This window comes from Diadema antillarum, unplaced genomic scaffold, assembly GCF_040938485.1.
Source record: "Diadema antillarum isolate AM-2024a unplaced genomic scaffold, OU_Dant_1.0 seq00000321_RagTag, whole genome shotgun sequence".
NCBI classification, from domain to species: domain Eukaryota; kingdom Metazoa; phylum Echinodermata; class Echinoidea; order Diadematoida; family Diadematidae; genus Diadema; species Diadema antillarum.
The window spans coordinates 843,685-866,048 of NW_027271340.1; the positions used below are offsets into that span (position 1 = coordinate 843,685).

Below are 22,364 nucleotides of genomic sequence, written 5' to 3' on the forward strand. Positions count from 1 at the left end.
CTATATAAAGGTGATATCTGTAATTGGTTGCTGTTCTGTCAAAAAAAATTAACAAATCACTCCCAACTTCCTTTTACATTCTGCAGTCATTTAATACATGTATTTCAAGTTACTTAAAAGAAATTGCTCTTGTTTCATGCCTGAAAGCTGCTATGTAGCTGTGGTAAAAGATTTTTTCCAAAGAGATATTGTGTTTGATTTATTCTGAATTCATGCAAGTAATGTGTTGCAGCAAGCACAACCATTAATACCTAAAGTAAGTTCAGACTTCATCCTTATGTGGAATAAACTAGTTTTCAACTGCCCTACCAGTAGATTACATAATGCCATGACATAGATGGGATCTAGAGATGATATGAAATTGTGCTTAGTATTTACTGATTTTAATATAATTGTAATAATTTATAAAAGGCTTTTGAAATTAATTCGCCAATGGAATATTCAAACTTCACATTTTGTTCACTTTTGTTTGTTACTAAATCATGTAAACATGAACATTACTTTAAAAAAAAACCAGAAGAAATGTATGATGTGATACATTTTATTGTATCTGTATGTATCTGTTTAACAAGTAAAGGCCAAAGCTTAATTTTTCATGGATTAACCAACATTTCACTTCATTTTATCGCTCCATGAAGTTGGAAGTGTTGATGACATTTTCATGTTGTATATAATCTGTCATCACTATGATAATGTTTTTTCATTTTGGATACCTGTACTGTATATTATATCATTTCAGTGTATCTGTATCATTTTCATATTTGCCTCATTTTTTTTTCTTGTCATGGACTGTCGATTTGCTGAACATAAGTTTGATGATTTGTTACATTGGTTCTCTTTCTTATATATTAGACATAATGGTATCAAAATCAGCTAATACACTTTATAAATTGTAAAGTGAAGCCATGTTAAATCATGTATTGAATGCTTTCATGTAAATTCAAGGAGAGTGCAAATTTGTAGCCATTTCTTGGAGAGTAAGATGCATTATTCACACAAAGTAGATCATGATAGACGTGCAGAATGAAAGAGGAAGAGAAGGAGAGAAGAAGGAATGAGGGGAAGAGAGAGAGAGAGAGAAGGATAGATTTGAATTATTAAGTAATCTGAATGATATGCTCACCACAGTTTTCCTGTGAATCGTTTTGCACCAGTGATCAATACATTAGCATTATTATATTCTGCATTTTATAGAGGGATTTATTTTCTTTTTATATATTGTGAATGATGCTAGAAGCAGCGAGAATTCACAGATGAGAAAATGACCGTAACATCTCCATATTGTGTTATCTCTGCTGTTGTACTGTGCACGCACAACTCTCACAACAGCACAAGCGCTGTTGGCATTCCTCTCAGCATGCATTGAGTTTCATTTTGAAAGTGCAGAAAAAAAAAAAAGGCTGCATGAGAAGCGTATTTGTTTCTGTGGCAGTTGCACCACATTATTGCATGTGTTGAATCAGAGGAGACTACTTGTGTTTCACGTGTCTTCTTTATTTTCTTGTTGCGTTTACATATCTTTAATAAGTTTTTCAATCAGTGAATTCTTTCATCTCACTAAATCTAAAAAGGGTTAACATGGAACAGCAGATGTATTATGAGCACTTTTTAGGATAACTTTGTACTACAATGTCTCATTCAAGTCTGGTTATTTTTCAAAATTTTAGATATACGACAAGTTGCTTTGCTTTTGTGAATTCTGCATGCTGTCAATAAATGATACTTACGTGTGCCTCTTTTGGTGATTGCATAATGAACACACCATCATCATTATTGATATTATGGGTAGTGTATCTGAAATAATAATAAAAAAAAAGATACCTAGCTAATTTGAGGTGTATACCCTGGGCTTCCCTTAAACTATAGTTTGCAATTCCATTTAATCTTCCTTATATATGTAGAGCACTCCATAGCAAAATAATCTTATGAACATGTATGTCTGTACGTGCACGTGTGTTTACTAATGGTCATTTGTTACAGAATGGATGCAGAATAGATCGTACTTCAAGGGACCAGAAGAAAAGCATGTTGTTGATGTTAATGTCTGAGTTGTGGTGGTATTTCATTACTCTCATTCTCTCTCTCTCTCTCTCTCTCTCTCTTTCCCCTGTCTCTTGGGATTTATTAAATATTTGCATGGAAATAGAAGTTTGTATCCCAGTATTCATTTAGTTATTTCTTTTTCCTTCTACTTCATCTGTCAGTAGACGTAATACATTTCACCCAGGCACCACTAATTAATGGTCACTGCATCATGTCTCAAAAGTTGTGTCTCTCACTCAGACATTGTGTATTTGTGGGGAAGCTGTGTGGTAAATATGAGACAATATATGTCCCGTATTGGCTATACTATACCATGTTGTTATATAATAGTAAATAGTCCACTTGTGTGTGTGTTTTGTGTGTATATTCCTGTACCAGGGAAGAAAGATGGTCAACTGTCCCTGCTGCAAGTGTGTGAACTCGATGAATTTTTATTGTCCTTTTTTTTTAACCCCCACAGGAGTGCGGAGAGCAGAGCCATATCTTGTGATGAGCTTTTGTTGTTGTTGTTTTCGTTTTTTTAAATCATTGTGATACCAGTACTCTTGTTATGCTTCATGTAGCATGCCTATTTGCACGGTGCATTAACAAATATAATAATACACACACACACACACCAAAAAAAAAAAGAGAAAGAAAAGAAGAAAAGATAAAAAGGAAGTAAGTCCTGCATGTTATGAATGATCTCCCTCTGGTTCAGTTGCCTCTTTCTTCCTCCACAGTCTGTTGGCCTTATCATCTATCATCTGACATACATTTACTTTTCTTATATCCCTGGACGCAAAACTGTATACCCAATTTCTGCGGGGCTGAATTTGAATACAGCTTGTGTTGATTCCAGTACAGTGAGGCAGTATTCCCTGAGTTATGTTGTATTCTTGGAAGTGCACAGTTTATGTTACTTGCTTGTATCATTTGAGATGAAACTCACCTCTGCGAAGTGTTAAATGCTTATGAAAGCGTGCCAGCCAGCTCCCTGCTTCTCTACAAAAAATCTTAGACAAAATCATTGCATATAATATGCAGTTACCACATTCACCAGCCTAGCCAAGCAATGATTTGCCAAAACCTTTTCCTGAGTGCAGCTGTTATGAAATTTAGATTATTGTAGATTGTATAATCTTTCTTATATATTTTTAAACACAATGGTTAACATTTTTGCAATGCCTAGTGTAGTTATATCTTTGCAATCTAAAAGTAGAAAATTTTCAACTCTTTAATAAAATGTTTTAAGATTACAATGAGCTCCTTAATTTGAAACTGTTTCTCTGTTGCATGACAGTATACTTAAGGATAGTGGACAAAAATGTCTCAATTTCCTCACTAGAGGGGATACCTGTTTTATAATATATTTGTGTTTTGAATGTGATGGCACCACGATAGGATAGGACACTCAATATGAATTTTGGCCAATTCTTACAAAGTACATTTTGTTGTCATAGGGAATATCAGAGTTCATGATGGACCAATTTGAACAAGGAATTTGTTCTTAGATTTCATATAATAACTTAATGAGATCAGTCTGTCTACCGACATAAAATCCAGACTGAAAAACTGGAAGTAGAAGAATTTAATTCTGCAAACACAGTTCAGAAACACTGCCAGACATGAAGTGATTTGTTTTGATTAATCAGCAGTAGGTGGCAATAGTTAATTTTTAAGCAGAATTATTTTTTTCTTTTAATGATTCTTCGGGTGTCAGAAACATGTGTGAAGTGTAGATTAGCATAGCATTCTTTCTCTATTTATCAGTCAAATGTTGGGGGGGGGGGGGAGGGAGGGGATGCCTGGCATATCATAGCCATAGCTGCCAATGCAATACTCAGTTTCATTCATTCAAAATTATCTTCTTCTTTTTTTTGGGGGGGGGGGTACAAAAATTGATTAATTTGTATGGCTTGATTTTTATAGTTGCATTGCATGGTTTAGGTTTCATAGTTGTAGTTACTGGCATCAGACTGTGTGTTGGGGGCAGTTTGAGTAAATGTCTTGCCAGCAAACTGGTGACACATGCCAACCTCTGCACACTGTTTTGGTTGCCTGAAGCATGTTGAAAACTGCATTAGAGTGCTTCCCTTTTCTACAGGGTATTGGTTTTTGGTGCTGTGCTATGCCACCGAGGGTTGAAGATGGTGTGTCACTGTCTTCTGACAACATTTCTGGTGTCCATGCGAGATGAACACATGTAGACTACGAACTGTCCATCATTTTTTAATGTATATGGTGCGTTTGCAGTCCTGAAGAGAGTTGGCTAGCTACCTTTTCATGGCATTTATATGCTCTTCCCTGCTTAAATGAAAAAGAAAAAGAAATCAATTGAATGTCACAATGTATGATATGACATTGCTTGATCAGAGTAAATGCTGATTTAAGCACCTGCCTGTAAAGCATGCCTATGGTGCCTCATGTCACTTGAAACGCAGTGATGAAAATCAATCTTAGCATTGCAAGTTCATCATGGCTAATAAATCCACATAGGATATGTAATGCCTACGCTTTCGTTTGCTTGTTTGCTTGTCTTTGTGTTTGTTTTGTTTTCCATCAATAATACAGGGAGGTATCTCAATATCTTTTATAGCCACTCACTTGCGATATGTCAATTTCATTTGCTCATGTCTGTCCTAGTAGAGGGTTGATAAATGGATAAAACATTGGTTTAGGGTGATAGTAAATGTACATGTACTTGTATCATGCCCACAACCCAGATACCATATCTTATACTTCAATGGCTTGAACCTGGTAACAGTGGATTTCACGATTTCTAATCTCACTACAAACACTGCAAGTCTACATTAAAAAAGAAAAGTGGTAATCCTCAAAAGATGATTGACCCAATTCTATTTGCAAGGTGTACGATCTCCAAGAAAGTAGTTTTATTGCTCTCATATGTATGCCCCTGTTATAGAAACACTGAAAATGTATGACATTATAGACAAGTATACATGTTTACAAAGATCATGTACTGGTACTAGGGAAAAAAGTGGTCATGAAGTAACAGAAATGCTGGTCTGAATCAGGAAAAATGATACCATTCTTGACATGTCCTGCCAACCCCAAGCCAAGTTTTAGCATTTAGATTAATTTGGCCTCAGAAAATTGCTTTTGTTATCCATGTTCTTATACAAGCCCGTGGTTTGTCGTACTCGTGCCTGATATCAAAAATTTCATCAAGTTTTGGCAGTTTTATTTACTCATACTGTGTGATAATTTTCAACAAGGAGTATATGTTTTCACCTTGTTACACATGAAATCATTTTTATTAACAAAACTAAAACTAGATTTGCAAACTCGCATCGAGAGAACATATCAAAGTCTAGCTGTTGATCAGAAAGAGATCTTCATACACAAATTGCAGGGTGTTTGTCATTTCATGTGACATGATGAGGCCACATGAACTAAAAAAACTCAAAAGAAAATTCCCAGATCATTTGATTTCTCCTTGCAAAAGTATAATGCGAGCTGATTAAATATTTGCTGTATACATTGGTTGTTTTTTTTTTCTTCAAACAAAAGTGCTCTCTCTTGATTTGTTTATATCTAGAATAAACTGCAGTTTCAGATTGAAATAAGAGCATATGGCAACCATGTGACAACAACTTCCTTTAAAATCAAGCTCACTTTGTCAGAACAAACCCAAATTTGTATATGTTCTTCACTAACAAATTTGTGAGGCATCTTCTGGGCAAGCAAGGGTGCCATTTTCTGTCTGCTAATGTGGCCCAATAATGACATATTTTGTCACTAGGAGCATGTGCTGAGACTGCTCTAGGCCCATTGAAATATATCTGCTGACATATACAATGTATATATTCCAAGCTTACCCATACCAATAGCATAGAACAGATTGTTCCTTTAAAATTTGCCAGAGGCTTGACTGTCATAGCAACAGCTTATCCTCATTAGCTTGATTCCAAACATTGATATGTGTCTATTGGGAGAAGGTGAACAATTGCTACCATTAATGGCTGGAGAACGTAGGTCTATAAACATTATACATCAGTAAATGGGTCTTTCTTGTAGCTGCTTGGTAAAGCACTTGTGATATTCATTCTGAGTCCAGCTCACAAAAACTCAGTGATGTCAGCCTCTACATTATTCCATTTCCTACTGCTACATATGCTTAAATATATTATGCTCTGTGTAGTGTCCTTTGCTGATGATTTCTCTATATTTTTCATAGGTTGAAGTGTTGAAACATTAAATAGATAAAAAACAAACAAAACATGAAGAAACCATTGTTGACAACCAGTTATTCATTGAGGGAACAGGAATTGTTATACCCTCATCTAGGGGTTTAAGAACCATCTTTAATTTCTTGACATTGCTTTACTACTAGACATCATTTAATCCATTTATCTCAAAATCATTCTTTTTTTTTTGTACCAATATGTAGTCCCTGTGTTTAAATGTTCCCAAATTCTGAGATTAGGGGCAGTATCTGGAGCAACTTGAATGGCTTTTTGTGTAAATAATCATCCTTATTTTGATAGTAACAGGTAATATAGCATTGTCTTGTCTTCACATCTAGGAATGAGGGGTATATATCCAATGTATGAAATTCTGCATGACATTATTTGATTTTGGTTTTGTTTTGTTTTAATTTTATTCTCAATCCCTGTCATGTGACTGCCTAGTTTTGTACCTTTAGAACTCTTTTTTGCTGATCCTTGGATGATGTTTGTGATAGCAGATCTTTTTTTTTTTTATAGAGTAGTACTGTTGTCTTGGCATGGAAGGAATTTTTAATGAGACTACAGTTTTGTGGTCTGCCTCTGAAAGGCCATATCTATGCCGACATATATGTATAGATATGTATGAATTGTCTGAACAACATACATGTTGAAGTGTGCAATGGAGACATGTACAGTGGATGGGTAGAACTGTTATTTTGCATAGTGTTGAAGTGCTCATGTTCTTGAATAGCATATTATTTGATTCTTTGGAGTGAGGACCTTAGTGGCTCGTGAATGTCTTTTTTTTTTTTCTTCTTCATGCAATGACCTGGAATATTGCCACCTGAACAAGTAGCTTTAGATAGAAGTTATAGATTTTGATTTACCAGTAAATGATTCACTCAGATATTTTAGATGTCTGTGAAATATTATCTTACGTTAGTCACAGACATGTCATCTTTTCCAGACAAAAATTCATTGCAAGGAAATGATGGTTACTGATGAAGTAAGGGCTCAGTTGAAGCTAGAAAATTTTCAATTCAAGATAACTCCCTAACATTTTAATGGCCATAACATAAATTTGTAATATTGTTCCAAGTTTGTTCAAACTGACTGTCATAACATTCTACTCGGGATATACTCTTCATGAAGCTGTAACAGAAATGTGTCGGTAATTCAACCTCCATATTAATACTAGTAACAGTATCCCATCAAGTCAGAGAGACAACTTTCTGTGGTTTGGCGAGCTGTATTTTTATTCTAATTTTCATTACCAGTATTCATTGCCAAAGTTCCATAAGATAGAGTGAAAATGCTCTCTCATTTGAGCACTTCATTATTGTTCATGCATAATTTTTTGTTTTGGTAGCAGAAATTGTCAATGCCTCTTACTTGCTAGATTTCTAATTGCTTCCTGAATTCCTGCTTCTTTCTCAAATTGCCAACATTTTTACAAATTTGTACTGATATTATGCAGATTTACTTGACCATCAGGTACATCTAATCTTTTTTCAGTGTAAAGGTGTGCAGTTGAATTCAGTTCACTAATATGACAAAATGATAATTTCTGCTGCAAATTTTCCTTGGGATTTCATGGGTTAAATGAAATGAAAGGCAACTCATGAACCAAAGTTATGCAAAAAGTGGAGCTTATCACATAAATGTAAAGCTGTAAAGAGCATACAGTAAGGACTCTACCCCTATGGATACTTTGCCTGCAATAATCATTTGAGATGATAAGATAACACTTAATCATAACCTTCTGCATCAGAACAATTGGAGTACATTGGTAAACGCTAGTGGCTTACGTCGATATCTTTTCTGAATCTGAGCCGACAGACCCAACACGAGTGAAAAAGAGGCAGATTTGGTAACAAAGACATGTATGAGGAAGTTGACTGCAGGGTTATGTTTGCATGCATCATGGATGAATGCATTTTATGTCTATGTGTTTTTGGCATATGTCATAACTCATATTCAATATTCTGCTTGTAACCATCCCTGCTGAAAGGTGAATGCACCACTTGCCATTGTGTGTCGTCATACCAATGCCATGCATTGCTGATGGTATAAGACTTTTACTCCAGCATGTTAATACTCCATATGAGATCTAAATACATCCATATACACAGAGGAGGATTTCCCAGTGGCTGTATGATTACTTTGCCCAGATTGGCCCAAAAGTCTTGGCTGCATGTATTGCCATATTCATAGCTTGAATTGATAAAAAAAAAAAGAAGGAAAATAATAATATACCAATCATATGGATTGCAATGCCAATATCACTTTTCAAAAGAATGGTACACTGAAGAATACACCTTCGTAAGAAGTAATTTATACATGTACTACACAAAGAAATCTTATAACCCCTAACGTCAGGTGGTTGATTGTTCTAACAATTGATCTATGTCATAATTCCAAATCACCTATTAAACAGGCATTTAGAAGTTAAGTTGAGCACCTCGCCATACATACTTATATTTTCATTTTTAATACATTGCAAAGTATTTACCATTTAGGAAGGTATTTCATACTTGTACCAATATGAAGGACAAGCTGTGGAATTAATGTTACGATGGGAACAGTTAGCAAGAAAGTAACATGACAGAGAGAGAGAGAGAGAGAGAGAGAGAGAGAGAGAGAGAGATGGTGATGGTGATGATGCTCATCTGCATCATTTAGCATTAGTAGGAAAAAATGTACACAATGTGAAGAATATATTTTGCCTGTGTGCTGTAGTGATTCACTAGCACAGTGCTTGCAGTGGCTGTTGGGTAACTCCAGTGTAGTTAGAAAATCTAATGTGCATGTCACAAGCGCTTCAGTAAGTATACAGACATTTATGTGTACTTATACATGTGGGGGTGTGTATTTGTATGTGTTTATATGTGTATGTATGTATTCTGTATGTACATACATATGCACTCCTGGAATATACATGGTATGTATCCATTGTCAAATATGTTCACTCCTATAAACATCATGTCAAAGCTTCCATGTTGCAACACACAGTCCATCACTGAATTGCAAACGAGTATCATTCTGCAAAGCAGTTTTTTGTTTCATCCGTCGTTCTCATGTGGCAAATTGTCAGATAGAGGTGTCTGGATGCTGTGAAATAACGCAGCTAGCCCATCTTTCTCTTCCCTCCGTAGAGCCAAGCAAGAGAGCCTCGGCGCAGAGGGGAGGCCGGGAGAGCGGCGGTCAGGTGAAGCACAAGTCTGGTCAGGTGAGGAAATTAGAAAGTTGACCTGCTGTCACTCTCACAGCAAGTCCTTCTGGATGAGTTCCTTTTTAATTCTATGAATCTACTCTGTAATTTCTATGAATCTTTCAAAATGTTATTAAATTGCCATGCCTTTGAGCAGTGGCAGCTTTGTGGTATGTGCAATTCTCTCTTGAGGTCTTCAATTGCTGTGAAAATTTCAAATGCTAAACTGCTATGCCTTTTTCTGGGTTCATGGTATCAAAACAGAACAACATGAATAAATATGAACAAAACAAGGTTTCTCATAAAATTTGGTGAATATATGCATTTTAGATTCATAAGTAATATGTATATATATTTTATTTCTTTAAGATTGGACTTCATTATTAACCTTTGCCAGGGAGGATGTGTATATGTAGAGTATTTCTTAATCCAGATTTGAATATTCTATTGCCTTGTGGTCATGTCATACTAGTCTTTGTTTTGGTTGTCAGTCCTTTTGCGCACATAGCAAACTGTAAACAAACTGGGGCTGAAGCAGAATGTCTACTTCTTTGTAGTTTACTGTCCACATTACTCAAATCTCTTGGAAATTTAGTGCTATGTCAGTACATGACACACACACACACACACACACACACACACACACATATATACATACATACATACATACATATGCAAACATCTAAAAACCCACTTGTTCCGTTAATATCAATAGTCCAGTTAGAAAAAAGAGATGAACTGGATTGAAATTTAATTCTTGTTGGCAATATCATTTCATCCAAATGCAGCACATTAGAGTAACCAAATACAATATCTGTGAAGGTTTTCTGCCTTTGTTTATGAGCACATTTCTTCCGTCGTAAAGTGGATGGCCTTCCCAACTCGGGCTATTGCATATGTGATAACATGAAAAACAAGAAACATGATACCTTACCCACTAACAATAGAAAGCAAAACAAGAATGGAAGGCTCCCCATTATCTACTGTGTATCTATTAATTTGCTCTTTACCATTAATTTATTAATTGGTTCATTCATTTTCTTATGATATGACAAGAGCAGCTGTGTTCAGCAGGTTGATACCTTTCCTGAATCAGGATTACTAAGAGTAGAGATAGCTATGACAGAGATATTGAGAGTAATTAAGCCTTGGGCATGGCAGTACAAGAAGTACTTTCAAATGACTATGTATGAAGTGGAGAGTGATTAAAATGATTGTTGGTCAATTGTGTGTCCCTGCGTGATTGGCCTTGAACAGGTTGAGGAGAGCAAGGAGAAGGCATCTGCAGGCAAGACAGGTAAAGGAACGACCAAGCAGGAAGCACCTGCTCCTCCAGCTGCTGACTCCAAGAAACGGCCCGACAAGTCATCGGAGAAACGGTAATGGTTTCCACGTCTTGCTCACTTTATACTGTAAAACATGATATTTTCGTGGCATGAAATTTTCACGAATTGGAGCTGACGGCCTTTTTTGCGGTATGAAATTTTCGCGAGTGGCTCTAACATTCAATGCATATACAATGTAGTGTAGACAAGAAATTTTGCGTGCATTTTAATTTCGCGAATTTTGGCTGTCGCGAAATGCGCAAAATTAAAATGCACACGAACATTCCTCATTTTACAGTATTTACATGCAGTTGTGAAGCTTTTGTGCAATGAAGGCTATTATCTATGTCCATCATCCTGGGTGGAAGTGATTGCTTGCTTGTCTTGTTGAAATGTATATCCATATTTGTTTGTTTGTTTTTTAATCCCCAGAACTCTAGAAACTGAGATAAGAACTGAAGAAATGTGCGAATATTCAAGAACTCAAGCTTTAAACATTGTAGAGCATATATGAATGTACTACATTTCTTATTGTACTCATAATTCTCGCTATTGCCAAGGACGTATAAAACTCCTGCGCACGCTAAAGAGCTCTGTCACAGGTGCACTGTGGGATTCCTCGGTCCATTGATCGCTTCCGGTTGTCTAATGCGAGTCGCAGTTCCCATATGATTCTATGGAGTTCTTTGTCTGCTTTTCCGTTGTTAGCCCTTTTTTTCTTGGCTATAATTCAGCTTAAAAGAGTTGAAAGTGTCTAAGCTTTACTGATTTGCAGTCACTAAAGTCATGGTTCACTACTGCAAGGCTTCAATGTGTTGGTCACATGATGGAAAGCAAAGAAATCTTCAACAAAAAATACCTCTTTGTAAAGACAGAGCGTGTTGTAAGTGCATGTACAGCCAAAACCGGGGCTAGTTTGCCACATGAGCTATCCCATAATGCATCTAAAACGCTGCTCTGCGCACGGCACCTACGTATTGGCGATACCCTCAATTATGTGAACATGATATATGTATATATATAATAATATAAACACATGCATTACTGAAAGCACACATTGTGAATGTTATCGTGAAGACATCTTGAAGACATTAAAGTTGAAGGACATAGATTAATCATGTGAAATGTGTATGATAGTGATGCCGTTATTACTTGCTCAAGTACATTTCTACTATTGTTGTCTGTGCAGGTCTGGAGAGAGAGTGACCAGATCCAGCACCAAGTCAGGTGTTAAAGGAGGTGGTGGCCAGACCACCAGTGACTCTGGAGCTGCAGGTACCCCTCCCAACAAGCCCGATCCAAAGAAGCAGAGTGGTCTCTCCCAAAGTCCCAAGGCAGCCTCGGCTTCAATGGAAAATGATAGTGGAGGCAAACAAAACACCATCCCAGTGAACATCAGCCAGAGGTCAGTCTTCCGCATCACGCGCAACACAGACACACAGATCACCGACGGTCTCAAAGCCAGCAAGGGAAAGAAGGCAAAGCATGATCGCAAGCAGGCCGAGGGGAAATCAGTGCAAGGATCAGTGCAAGTGACCCCAGAGATTACCATGAAGAAAAGCCCCAAAGTGAGCACTCCGTCTGAGAAGACAAAATCTGAATCCAGTGCAGAGAACAATGGTAAATTGGGTGGGAACAAAATCCTGAAAAAGAGTAGCAGTGTAGAGGGTGCTTTGCCCTCCAAACTGAATAAGATTAAGGCAGACTCTAAGGTCATATTCCCTCCGAACAGTACTAATTGTAAGAACTTGAGTGAAAGCAGTACTGAGACTAAAATTGTCCCAAAGGACTCTGAAGTCAAGGCTGGAAGCAAACCGACAGAAAATCATAGTCCTCTTGGCAAAAGCCTCATCAAAGGAAAGGCTGCTGACAAAGAAGACACTAGTGTAAGCAGTTTAGCAACTCAACCTAAGAACAGCCCACAGAATGAAACTTTGTCATCAAAAGTTGTGGATGCAGCTGGGAAAAATGAGGATGTTGTTGGTGAGGTTGATAGTAAATTGGAAACTGCTCCAAATGCCGGAGAGGTGACTGAGAGTTTAGAAGAATTCTATAAGCGTCATGAGAATGAAGCTTTAGCGGCTCTCGAGAGTGAACAGAAAGGAATCTCGTGGCCTGTCAAATTGGATGCTGTCGAGGCAGGCTATCTAGCAGTTCTTGGTAAAGATTACAAAACTACTCTTCCATGGCCTACTGATCTGGTAGTATTCACCAAGGCTTCTCCTGCTCTCTCCTATAGTGTGAACCCACTATCATATGACTTTAAAAGCATTCTTGGAAAAGACAAGTCAAAGTCCAGTGGTCGGGGCACTTCTTCCATGAGAAATGGTGAACATAAATCTGAAAGTTCAAAGAAAAAGAAGAAAAAACGCAAAAAGAAAAAAAGGTCAAAGCGTCGCCACTCTCATGGTTCTGGCTATGACTCAGATAACTCAGAACGAAACAAGCGGCATAGGAAAAAGAAGCACAGAAAGCGAAGTCATGGGGATTCAAAGGACAGCAGAGGACACAAAAGAGGACATGAAAGCTCTGATGATGACTACAGATCAGGGCACTCAAAGAGGAGAAGGAGTAGGTATTCAGACAGTGAGTACAGCTCCGATGATGACCGCAGACGTAGGAAGAGCTCATACAGTGATGAAGACTATCACAAATCCAGGAGTTCTCGCAGGAGGCACAGATCTTCAAGCTACTCCTCATATTCAGATAGGGAAGGAAGGTCCTCTAGGAGAGAGCGAGGTTATCGTAGTGATAGCTATAGCGATGAAGATCGCAGCAGAAGCAAGCGATCGCGACACAGTCGTAGTGCTTCTCGATCGCCACGAAGGTACAGACACAGTCACTCACGATCAAGGAGTAGATCGCCAAAACCTGACAGGAGTAAGGCAAGCATCCTTGACAAAATCAAAGAGGATGCACCCAAGCTGAAAGCAACAGATCGTGCTGGCAGCTGTGTGGCTCTAAAGGAATGGGTGCGACAAGCTCTCAAAGAAAGCAAAGCTAGCGATCCATCCCTGCAGACTGACAAACCATCAACATCCACCACAGGCAAAACAAAATTGTCTGATTTGATTCATAACCTCTCTAGTGTTGAGGATAAGACTCAATTGCCTGAAGGCAAAGGACTTATTGTCAAACAAAGTAAAACGGGGAAAACACATATATCTGGGAAGCCAGTGCCTGATTCTCCGCCAGCTCAAACCAAAGTTGAAATCAAGCAAGAGTCCCAAACCCCTCATGGGAGCTGTGCTTTCAAAGGTTCATCGAATGGGGCGACTAGTGATGCTGCATTCACAAGAAATGAGGCAAGCGACAGCAAAGAAGATACATTCAAAGTGCCGCATGCACCCAATTTGAAAAAAGAGCAAGATACGCCCAAAGAAAAATCAGAAGAGGATGGCCCTGTTTCAATACCACCCGAAGAAATGGAAAAGTACAAGCAGCTGGAGCAGCAGGCAAGGTTACATGTACAGCAAAAGCTGATGCAAGCTCAGGGGCAAGTTAGTGGCCAAGGTAATCAGGAATCTCAGCACTCAATTCAGATGGAGCAGCCACATCAGCAGCAGATAATGGGGCAAGAAGTTGGACTTCAGCAGCATGTAGAAGCAGTTGTTCCACAACCTACTCTGGTTCCTCAGCATCTTGTTTGCCATAGGCCTGCATTGGCACGTATACCCCAGGTGTTGCCACAACCAATAGGTGTGCCTCGTCCAGTACTAATCCCCCAGCAAGGTTTAGTTGCAGGTGGACGGTTCATACGGGCCCATGTTCCTCAAATTGGTCATGGTGTGGTTCAGAGATTCCCTGAGCCTCAACTCATGAGTTTACCGGAACAGACTAGTCAGGCTAGCCAGGGACAAGATGATGATGACAAAGATGAGCCCAGTAGACCTCCAGGATTCATTGGTCCAATACATCCAGGCCATCCACTACAGGATGTACCTGGCCAGCAGGAGCAGCAGTTAGAGATGGAAGTTCGACCAGCATCACGTTCATCATCACATCCATCACCACTTCCTGCACAATCCCCCCATCTTCAAGGCTCTGAACTTTCTGGTAGCCCTCAAATGGTCTTTCAAATGCCAATGATTCGTCCGAATACGCCAGTACCAGTTGCAAGTCCCATGGGTGTGCAGTATGTACGTGTTCATACTCCACCAACCTCATCAGTGTCTCCAATGCAGCTTGTACCTGTACCTGGCCAAGGATTAGCTCTGCAGGCAGGTGTTCCTGTACCTGGAGGAATACCTTTACAAGTAGGTTTAGGTGGTGCAATCAGGGCAATGACTCCAACTGGTGTTCCAGGAGCTGATGCTTTACGGGTCATGACACCCGTCATTACTCCAGAAATGTTGCAAGCAAGAGGGGAATCATCCCAACTTGTTGCTGGCTTGCCTGGCATGGTTCCTGCAGGGTTACGACCAGGATCTGCCCCATTACAAGGTGTCCAACTGCAAGTCAGTTCTGCTTTAGGAGCACTCCAGCCAGGGAATGTTGTTACTTCAGCTGTACCCCGTGCAATGGTTCCTGCTTCGGTGTCTCACGAAGCTTTACAAGCAATGCAGGCTGCAGGTGGTGTGGTGCCTGCTGGAGCATTACCGGCAGGTGCCATTCCAGTTAGGACACCCCAGGCAGGGGCAATCCCTCCTGGGGCACTTCCTGCTGGAGCTATACCAGCAGGAGCAATACCAGCAGGAGCAATACCAGCAGGAGCAATACCAGCAGGAGCAATACCAGCAGGAGCTATACCAGGAGCAATACCAGCTGGAGCAATTCAAGCAGGAGCAGTACCAGCTGGAGTACTGCCATCTGGAGCAATGCCTGCAGGAGCAATACCAGCGGGAGCATTACCAGCGGGAGCAGTACCGGCAGGAGCAGTACCAGCAGGAGCAGTACCAGTAGGAGCGCTACCAGCAGGAGCTTTGCCAGTGGGAGCTTTGCCACCTGGAGCTGTGCCTGCTAGAGCATTAGCGGCAGGTGGGATTGCCACAGGAGGAATTCCAGCTGGAGCCATACCTGCATCAGGCCTGCAGCCAGGCATTCGTCTCGCAGCTATTCCAAGAGTTCCTGGTGTTGGTGTGCCAACTGGAGCAATTCCTGTATCACTTCATCCAGGTGCGGTACAGCGTGCAGCTCTCCCTGTTGGACTTCCAGCTACATCTGTTCTTCCTGGAGGTATTGTACAAATGAGGTCTGCTTTACCAGCGAGCTCACTTTTATCTCCCAGACCACGCGGCTTATCTATGGTCGGACCAAGACCACCAAGTGCTAGGGCTCCTACTCCCCCAGTTTATGCAAGGGAAGTGATATCACCTCAGACTTCTTTTGCCAGGCCTTCTATACCATCACCTCAGCCTGCTAGACCTGTTTCTGCAGATTTGGTCGCTGCACGTTCACCTAAACAGGATGCCATACCTTCAAGTGATAATGACTCTCAAAACCATCCTGCAATATCCCCAGCACCTGTGCTACAAAGTAATCGTCCTGAAACACCCAACAATGCAAAGTCACCCAGGCATACTCCTGTATCTGAAAGTCATGGATCGCCGAGCCCGCGGCCTATGGTGCCAATATCAATAAGTATAGGAGGAGTTCCTGTAAGTGTTGAGATACCAATGCCAGCAGATGGTGTGATTCGCTCATCCTCACCAGGAAGTACTTCTAGTAATACATCAGCTGCACCAGAAGTACCACCAAGACCATCAATATCACCAATGATTAGGCCCACCAGATACCCACAAGTCGGTACGCCATTGTCGTTACATTCAGCAGAAGCAATGGTTAGACCTCCATTGCGCGCTATGGCACCTGCTATGGCACCTGTTGTAGGCCGACCTGCAGTTTTGTCTCCAGAATTGGCTTTGCGTCAAATGGGTGTATCACTACAGAGACATGGTTTGCCGATCAGAACACCAGGACCTGCAGAAATGCCAGAAACAAGTGCTCACCTTCAGATGCGTCTACAAGGAGTTGGACCTTCTATGCACGTACGTGTTCCTGGCGGCATTGCAACAATTCCTGCAAGGATGCCAGATCCTAGTCACGGAGGTGGACCCAGCTTGCCCCCTGGTGCCATTCGTATTGGTAACAGTGCAGTCTCTGTACAGCCGGGAATGACAGGTGCTCCTCCAGGAGCAATTGGATTGCCACCGGGTGCTGTTCGTCTGCCTCAAGGTGCTGTTGGCTTGCCTCCTGGTGCTGCTGGGAGCTTGCCACATGGAGCAGTGAGGTTGCCTGCAGGTGCAGTGAGATTACCACCAGGCGCAGTTGGTATGCCTCCAGGTGCAATACGCCTTCCCCCTGGTGCAGTTCGTCTGCCCCCAGGGGCAGCTGGTATACATGCTGGTGCAGCAGGTCTGCCAGTAGGGGGCCAAGCAATGATGCAAATGAGGCTTCCTGGGGCCATGCCAGGTCGCTTGCCTGGTGCTCCCAGAATGCCACTTCCAGCTGCTGCCCTCATGGGAAAACCACTCTTTAAACCCGGCCTTCCGAGAATACCCTAGGGTCACTCGTCACGGGGCCGTCTTTGTGACAAGTAGCAGTATGTAGAATAGAATCCTGACATGAAGAAGTTCTGTTTTTCAGGATGTTGTTTTTGTAATGTGTGCTCCATACTGTTATTCAGTTTGAGTATCTGCAATTTGAACTATAGTGTATCTACAAAGTTCAATCTAGCATTTATTTATTTTAATCATTTGGTGATCTCAGATATTTTATACATGCACATAAGCATGCATGTAAATTTGTTCATTATCGTTGGTCACCAGGACACTTTTTTTTCATTTTTAGGTATCCAATGTTCTGTAAATTGAATGATATACCAGTGACACTTGAAAATGGTTAGGTGGTGACATTGTCTTATGAAGTGTATGTCATTTTCTGTTTCTCCAAGTGAGAATCGGGTTGACGTGGCAGTTGAATGTTACATTCTGATAAACATGCTCACATTGTGCTTCTTACATTGCTGGGAACATGTAGGATTACAGATGTGTTGCAGAATCGGCAACACTGTGAATTATGTCACTCCAAAAGAGAAAGCACTCGCCTTGTCAATATGTATGTACAACTGATGATCAGGAGAAAGTGGAATATCTTGACCGATCTCGTCATTTATGTATGTCAGAAGTGCAATGATGTAGTTTCTCCTGGATCTGGCTGGTCCTTGAGCAAAATTGCTCGAGATGTTACTTCTTTCTTTTCTTTTTTTTTTTCTTAGATTTTATTCATGTGCCATAAGCGGCTCGTTAATGGGGCACATTGGAAACTAGGTATTGGTGGGATTTTTTTGTTTTCTTTTGTTTTGTTTTGTTTTGTTTTTGCTTTTTTGTTTTTTATGAAGAACTTAAGTTGGATAAATTATGTTGTTTTGATAGACGAAAGTGTTTTTAGCAGTAATTACCTCCTCCATGTCATTTCCAGCACTGGATTTGTCTGCATATTTGTAAGTCAGTGATCAAGGACAAAGTCGTGCATGTTTTGATAATTACATGAATTTGTCATTGAAACACAGTGTACTCATCCAGCTGATTATTACACAGGTCATAGGATTGGCTTATCCAAGATATCAACAGCACACAGCTTTCCAGTGAATCTTTTCTCTGCACAGATGTTTTCTATTTTTGGAAGCTCTGTAAAGCAATGCAAGGGTAAATTATGTCACTTTCTCATCAGTCCTGAATATGCCTTTCTTGGAGATAAGTGGTGAATGCTATTAATCTTACCAAAACAATGCTCTGTCTATTGAAATTTTAACTAATATTATTATTATAACTGAGTTTTCAGCCAGTGCCAACATACTAACCCTCTAGTGCCAGATTTATCTTGAGACTCGAGATGAATTTCCGTAGTTTACTTCAGTAAAGATTTCTTGAAAGGCCAAATAGAACTTGGTATGCGAGGGGATTACTGCAATAGTGGCATAAACCGTGCATACACTGTGATCTGCCCAGATTGAAAGACAAGATTATGACTGTATGCCATTGCAAGAAAACAAAATTGGCACAAGAATGAACGTGAAGGTGGCGCTTTATGAAACAAGTATATTTAAACGGAACACATAAAGTGTTAGGAATTAAGGGAGCACACTCCAAAAGGTAGTAGTGTTCAGCAGGTTGTGTTTGACATTAGAACAGCTTGTACGAAATCTTGATAGTGAGGAACTAAATATCTAACTCATGAGAAACTAAACTGTGATGTAATAAGATCATGATCTGTCCAATCAGCATTGATTAGCCTCATTAGTTGACCAGTTACCTACTTTAATCAGTGAAGCAATTTCATAGCTCTTTTCTGGCTGTTATGCATATTAAGTGATGAGCTATGTATTACACCTTTTCCTTGCATTATTGCTGTTTTGACCATACTAGTTGTTTTGCAAGGCCAGCAACATTTGGGAAACTCTTGCCTTGCTATGGATAATTTGTGTTTGAATGAAGTATAGGTAAGACTGAATACTTTACCAAGCAGGTCTAACAAAGGAGTGCACAGTAGCAAGCATCATTCTGTCACCCTCATAGGTGGGTTGCCCTTTAACTAACAGTGCAACTGGTCACACACACCTGTACATTGTTAATCTGACACAAATGACAGTGTGTCATGATTGTCAATAGAGCTGTTGTGTATATTGTCAGAACTGACAGAATTTGCAGTTTCCGTAAGACATCTTGTACATGAGAATGTTTTTGTGCAGCCCACACTTCAAAGAAATCAGGGTATTACCCCTCATGGGAATTTTCCGTAGAACGTAAATTGTGGCGAAGTTGAAAGGAATTTGAGTACATGATCAGTTTGTGGAGATTTTATACCCTTCTGTTTTGTAATGCTCACCTTTAAAGTTTTGTCTGGAGAATGTATTTTTCTTTTTTTTTCATTTACTAGAGTCTTTAATAGTAGGGACATATTCACATCTTTTGAAAGATTTTTGATATTGTAGATTTGCAAGACAATGAGTAATGTAAAATAATCCAGCTCAGATATATGATATGCAAATTATGAATGAGCTCTCTTAAGCTTTTACTAAGTTTTCACCCATTTTTTCCCTTTTGTGTCAAAAAGGTGGTTCAGACTTTATTTCAAATAATGGAATGAAATCTGTGAACTTATACAGCAATAAAAAAAAAAGAGTTTGCCCCTGAGTAAAAATGTGCAAAAATTTACCCATCGTTTTTGTGTGGTGTGGTGTCATTCATGGATTATGAGAGTGTAAAGTATTGGCAGAGTTTTGAGTTCACTCTCCAATCTGCCTATTCAACTAACATGGAGGAGAGCTGGTAGCAACAAGACCAAACTACAAAAGCACTCTGAGAGCACAGACCTCTGACAAGCAGCTCATTTCCATCCATACACGCATGCTAAAAATTGCCCAATTTCTCAATGATAGCCTAAAAAGAAAAAGAAGCTAAGAAGTGTTTACGGCATATCAGCTTCCTGCTGCGTGGCTCCTCGAGCCAAGCATGCACTTAAGTATGGGTATGCAAACCTCAAATACACGCAGCTTGAACTCCCCAGTTTACTGACCCTATTTGCTGAAATATACAAAATCCTTCAAAAATTCATAAAAATCCGCGGATCACTACCAATATTTAATCATCTGTTCCTTGTGTCATCAACTTTTCCTGCAAGTTTCATCCGAATCCATTCAACTACTGTATCTGAGTTATTTTGCACACAAACAGACCCAACACCGACAAAAACATGACCTCCTCGACGGAGGTAGTAAAGCAGATCAACACACACTGTGTTTCCAGGTAACTGCAGTAAGTGTCATTACAGAGCAAATTTAATGTTATGGGTGTGTGCTACTGGCTTTATCTGAAGTTTTGTTGAAGTGAAATGACAAGCAGATGCTAGTCATAAAGAACTACACGTTAACACTTTCCAGACTGCCATAGTAATCTGGCAAATCATATCTGTTTTGCAAATAACTTGCGACCTATGCTAAAATAATGCTTTGACCCATGTGGCCAAGTGATTTTTTTTTTTCCTGGAAAAAGGCCACTGTCTCCCAACATCATCGGTGGAAACAGTGTCCTTCTTGCATGAATGACAGAATTTCAGGTTGACTGGTGCGTGACTAGTGTATTGATTGATGCTGATGATACACTATATCAATTTGTACTGTATTTGTGTTTTCCACTCAAGTAGAATGGGATCATCAGACCTAAAAACCATGACACTCAGTTTGTTGCATTTGGCTTCTCATTATGTAAAAGTACAAAAACAAAGAAATACAAAGCGGTTGGACCTGCAAAATCACCTTGTTAGAAGAGGGTTTAGTTATATCCAATCCCTCTATGACAACGTTCCACTTCTTTTGCATTGCCACTCATATTTCTAAACTTTTTTTTTGATGGAAATGCAATTTATGACAGAACTTCTTTTGAGAACCAAAACTTTGTGCAGCCATTTTTACATGTTCGACCAGACACTCCAAAGATGAGCTAAATCACAGGTTTGATTTTTTCCAGGATCAACTTTTAGTCAGGTTTACCTTTTTCTTTTCTGTGTGTGTGTGTGTGTGTGTGTGTGTGTGTGTGTGTGTGTGTGTGTGTGTGTGTGTGTGTGTGTGTGTGTGTATGTATGTACATGTATATATATATATATATATATATATATATATATATATATATATATATATACATGTATATACATAACATCTGCAAGGAATGGCTACAAAAATAAATATTTTGACTGATTTTCATGAACTTTATCCTTCATTGCAAAATAGCACAGTTCACTCTCTCATATACTGGGTACATGGCATACACATATATAAACAGAACACAATCAACACACACAAAAACAAAACAAGGGAGCATTGCACGAAATTTGACATTTTGCTTTCAAAAGTATTTACTATAATATGTTTACAACTATACCATGGTCATTAAGAAATAACTATTTTCTTCTATATAGGTACTTCCTTCATTTTTTTTCAGAGAAATATGTACAATTTTATAAAATGATTTCATCATAATCTCACAAGCAGTCTTTTCAAGTGTCTCACTTTTCATGACATACAAAAACATGATTTGGGTGGGAACACAGAGAGAAACATAAAACCATAACTAAGACTGCCAAGGCATCAAAAGGTGGATCAATACAACTTCATAATCCCTTCACCACATCACCACTTCAACTTTCTCAATCTTGACAAGTTGGTTATTCTAACGAGATAAGAAGTGGACCCTTTTATTCACAACAACCCTCTCCCTTGCATTTCACTTCACGCATTTGATATCCACAATGTTTGCGATAGTGGTTGGCCTTTATAATGTCATGGGAAATTGAGAGATATCTCCTTTGCTAATATTCTAATGCCACTGTCGTGAACTGACACAACCTTTCCAAATCCATGCTCCAGCAATACCCGGTACATTGAACACAACCTTCAAAGGCCAGCCAATATCACAAAAATGGCTGAGATCTATTCTCGTTCCACTCTGAGTTACGAAATACTGGTCACTCAAGACTTTCACCCTATGGAAATGTCTTGATCCTCACACCTACAACATTTCTTTGTGAGCCTACATACCAGACTATAAACATACTACAGTACTCACTCCACAAACACATCCATTCTTTGCCCAGCAGAACACTTCAAATAATTGTCCC

General features: G+C 39.5%; 1 protein-coding gene across 4 annotated transcripts in view; it reads left to right on the forward strand.

Moving 5' to 3' along the window:
* Positions 1-19,892, forward strand: part of LOC139730576 (uncharacterized) — a 71,651-nt gene extending 51,759 nt beyond the window's left edge. For all 4 annotated transcript variants that reach the window (XM_071641428.1, XM_071641430.1, XM_071641431.1 and 1 more), the window contains 3 exons: positions 9,371-9,444; positions 10,684-10,805; positions 11,941-19,892. In XM_071641428.1, the coding sequence (XP_071497529.1) occupies positions 9,371-9,444; positions 10,684-10,805; positions 11,941-17,254 (5,510 nt within the window). In that variant the 3' untranslated portion in view covers positions 17,255-19,892. The remainder of the gene's footprint in view (positions 1-9,370; positions 9,445-10,683; positions 10,806-11,940) is intronic.
* The last annotated feature ends 2,472 nt before the right edge of the window (positions 19,893-22,364 follow it).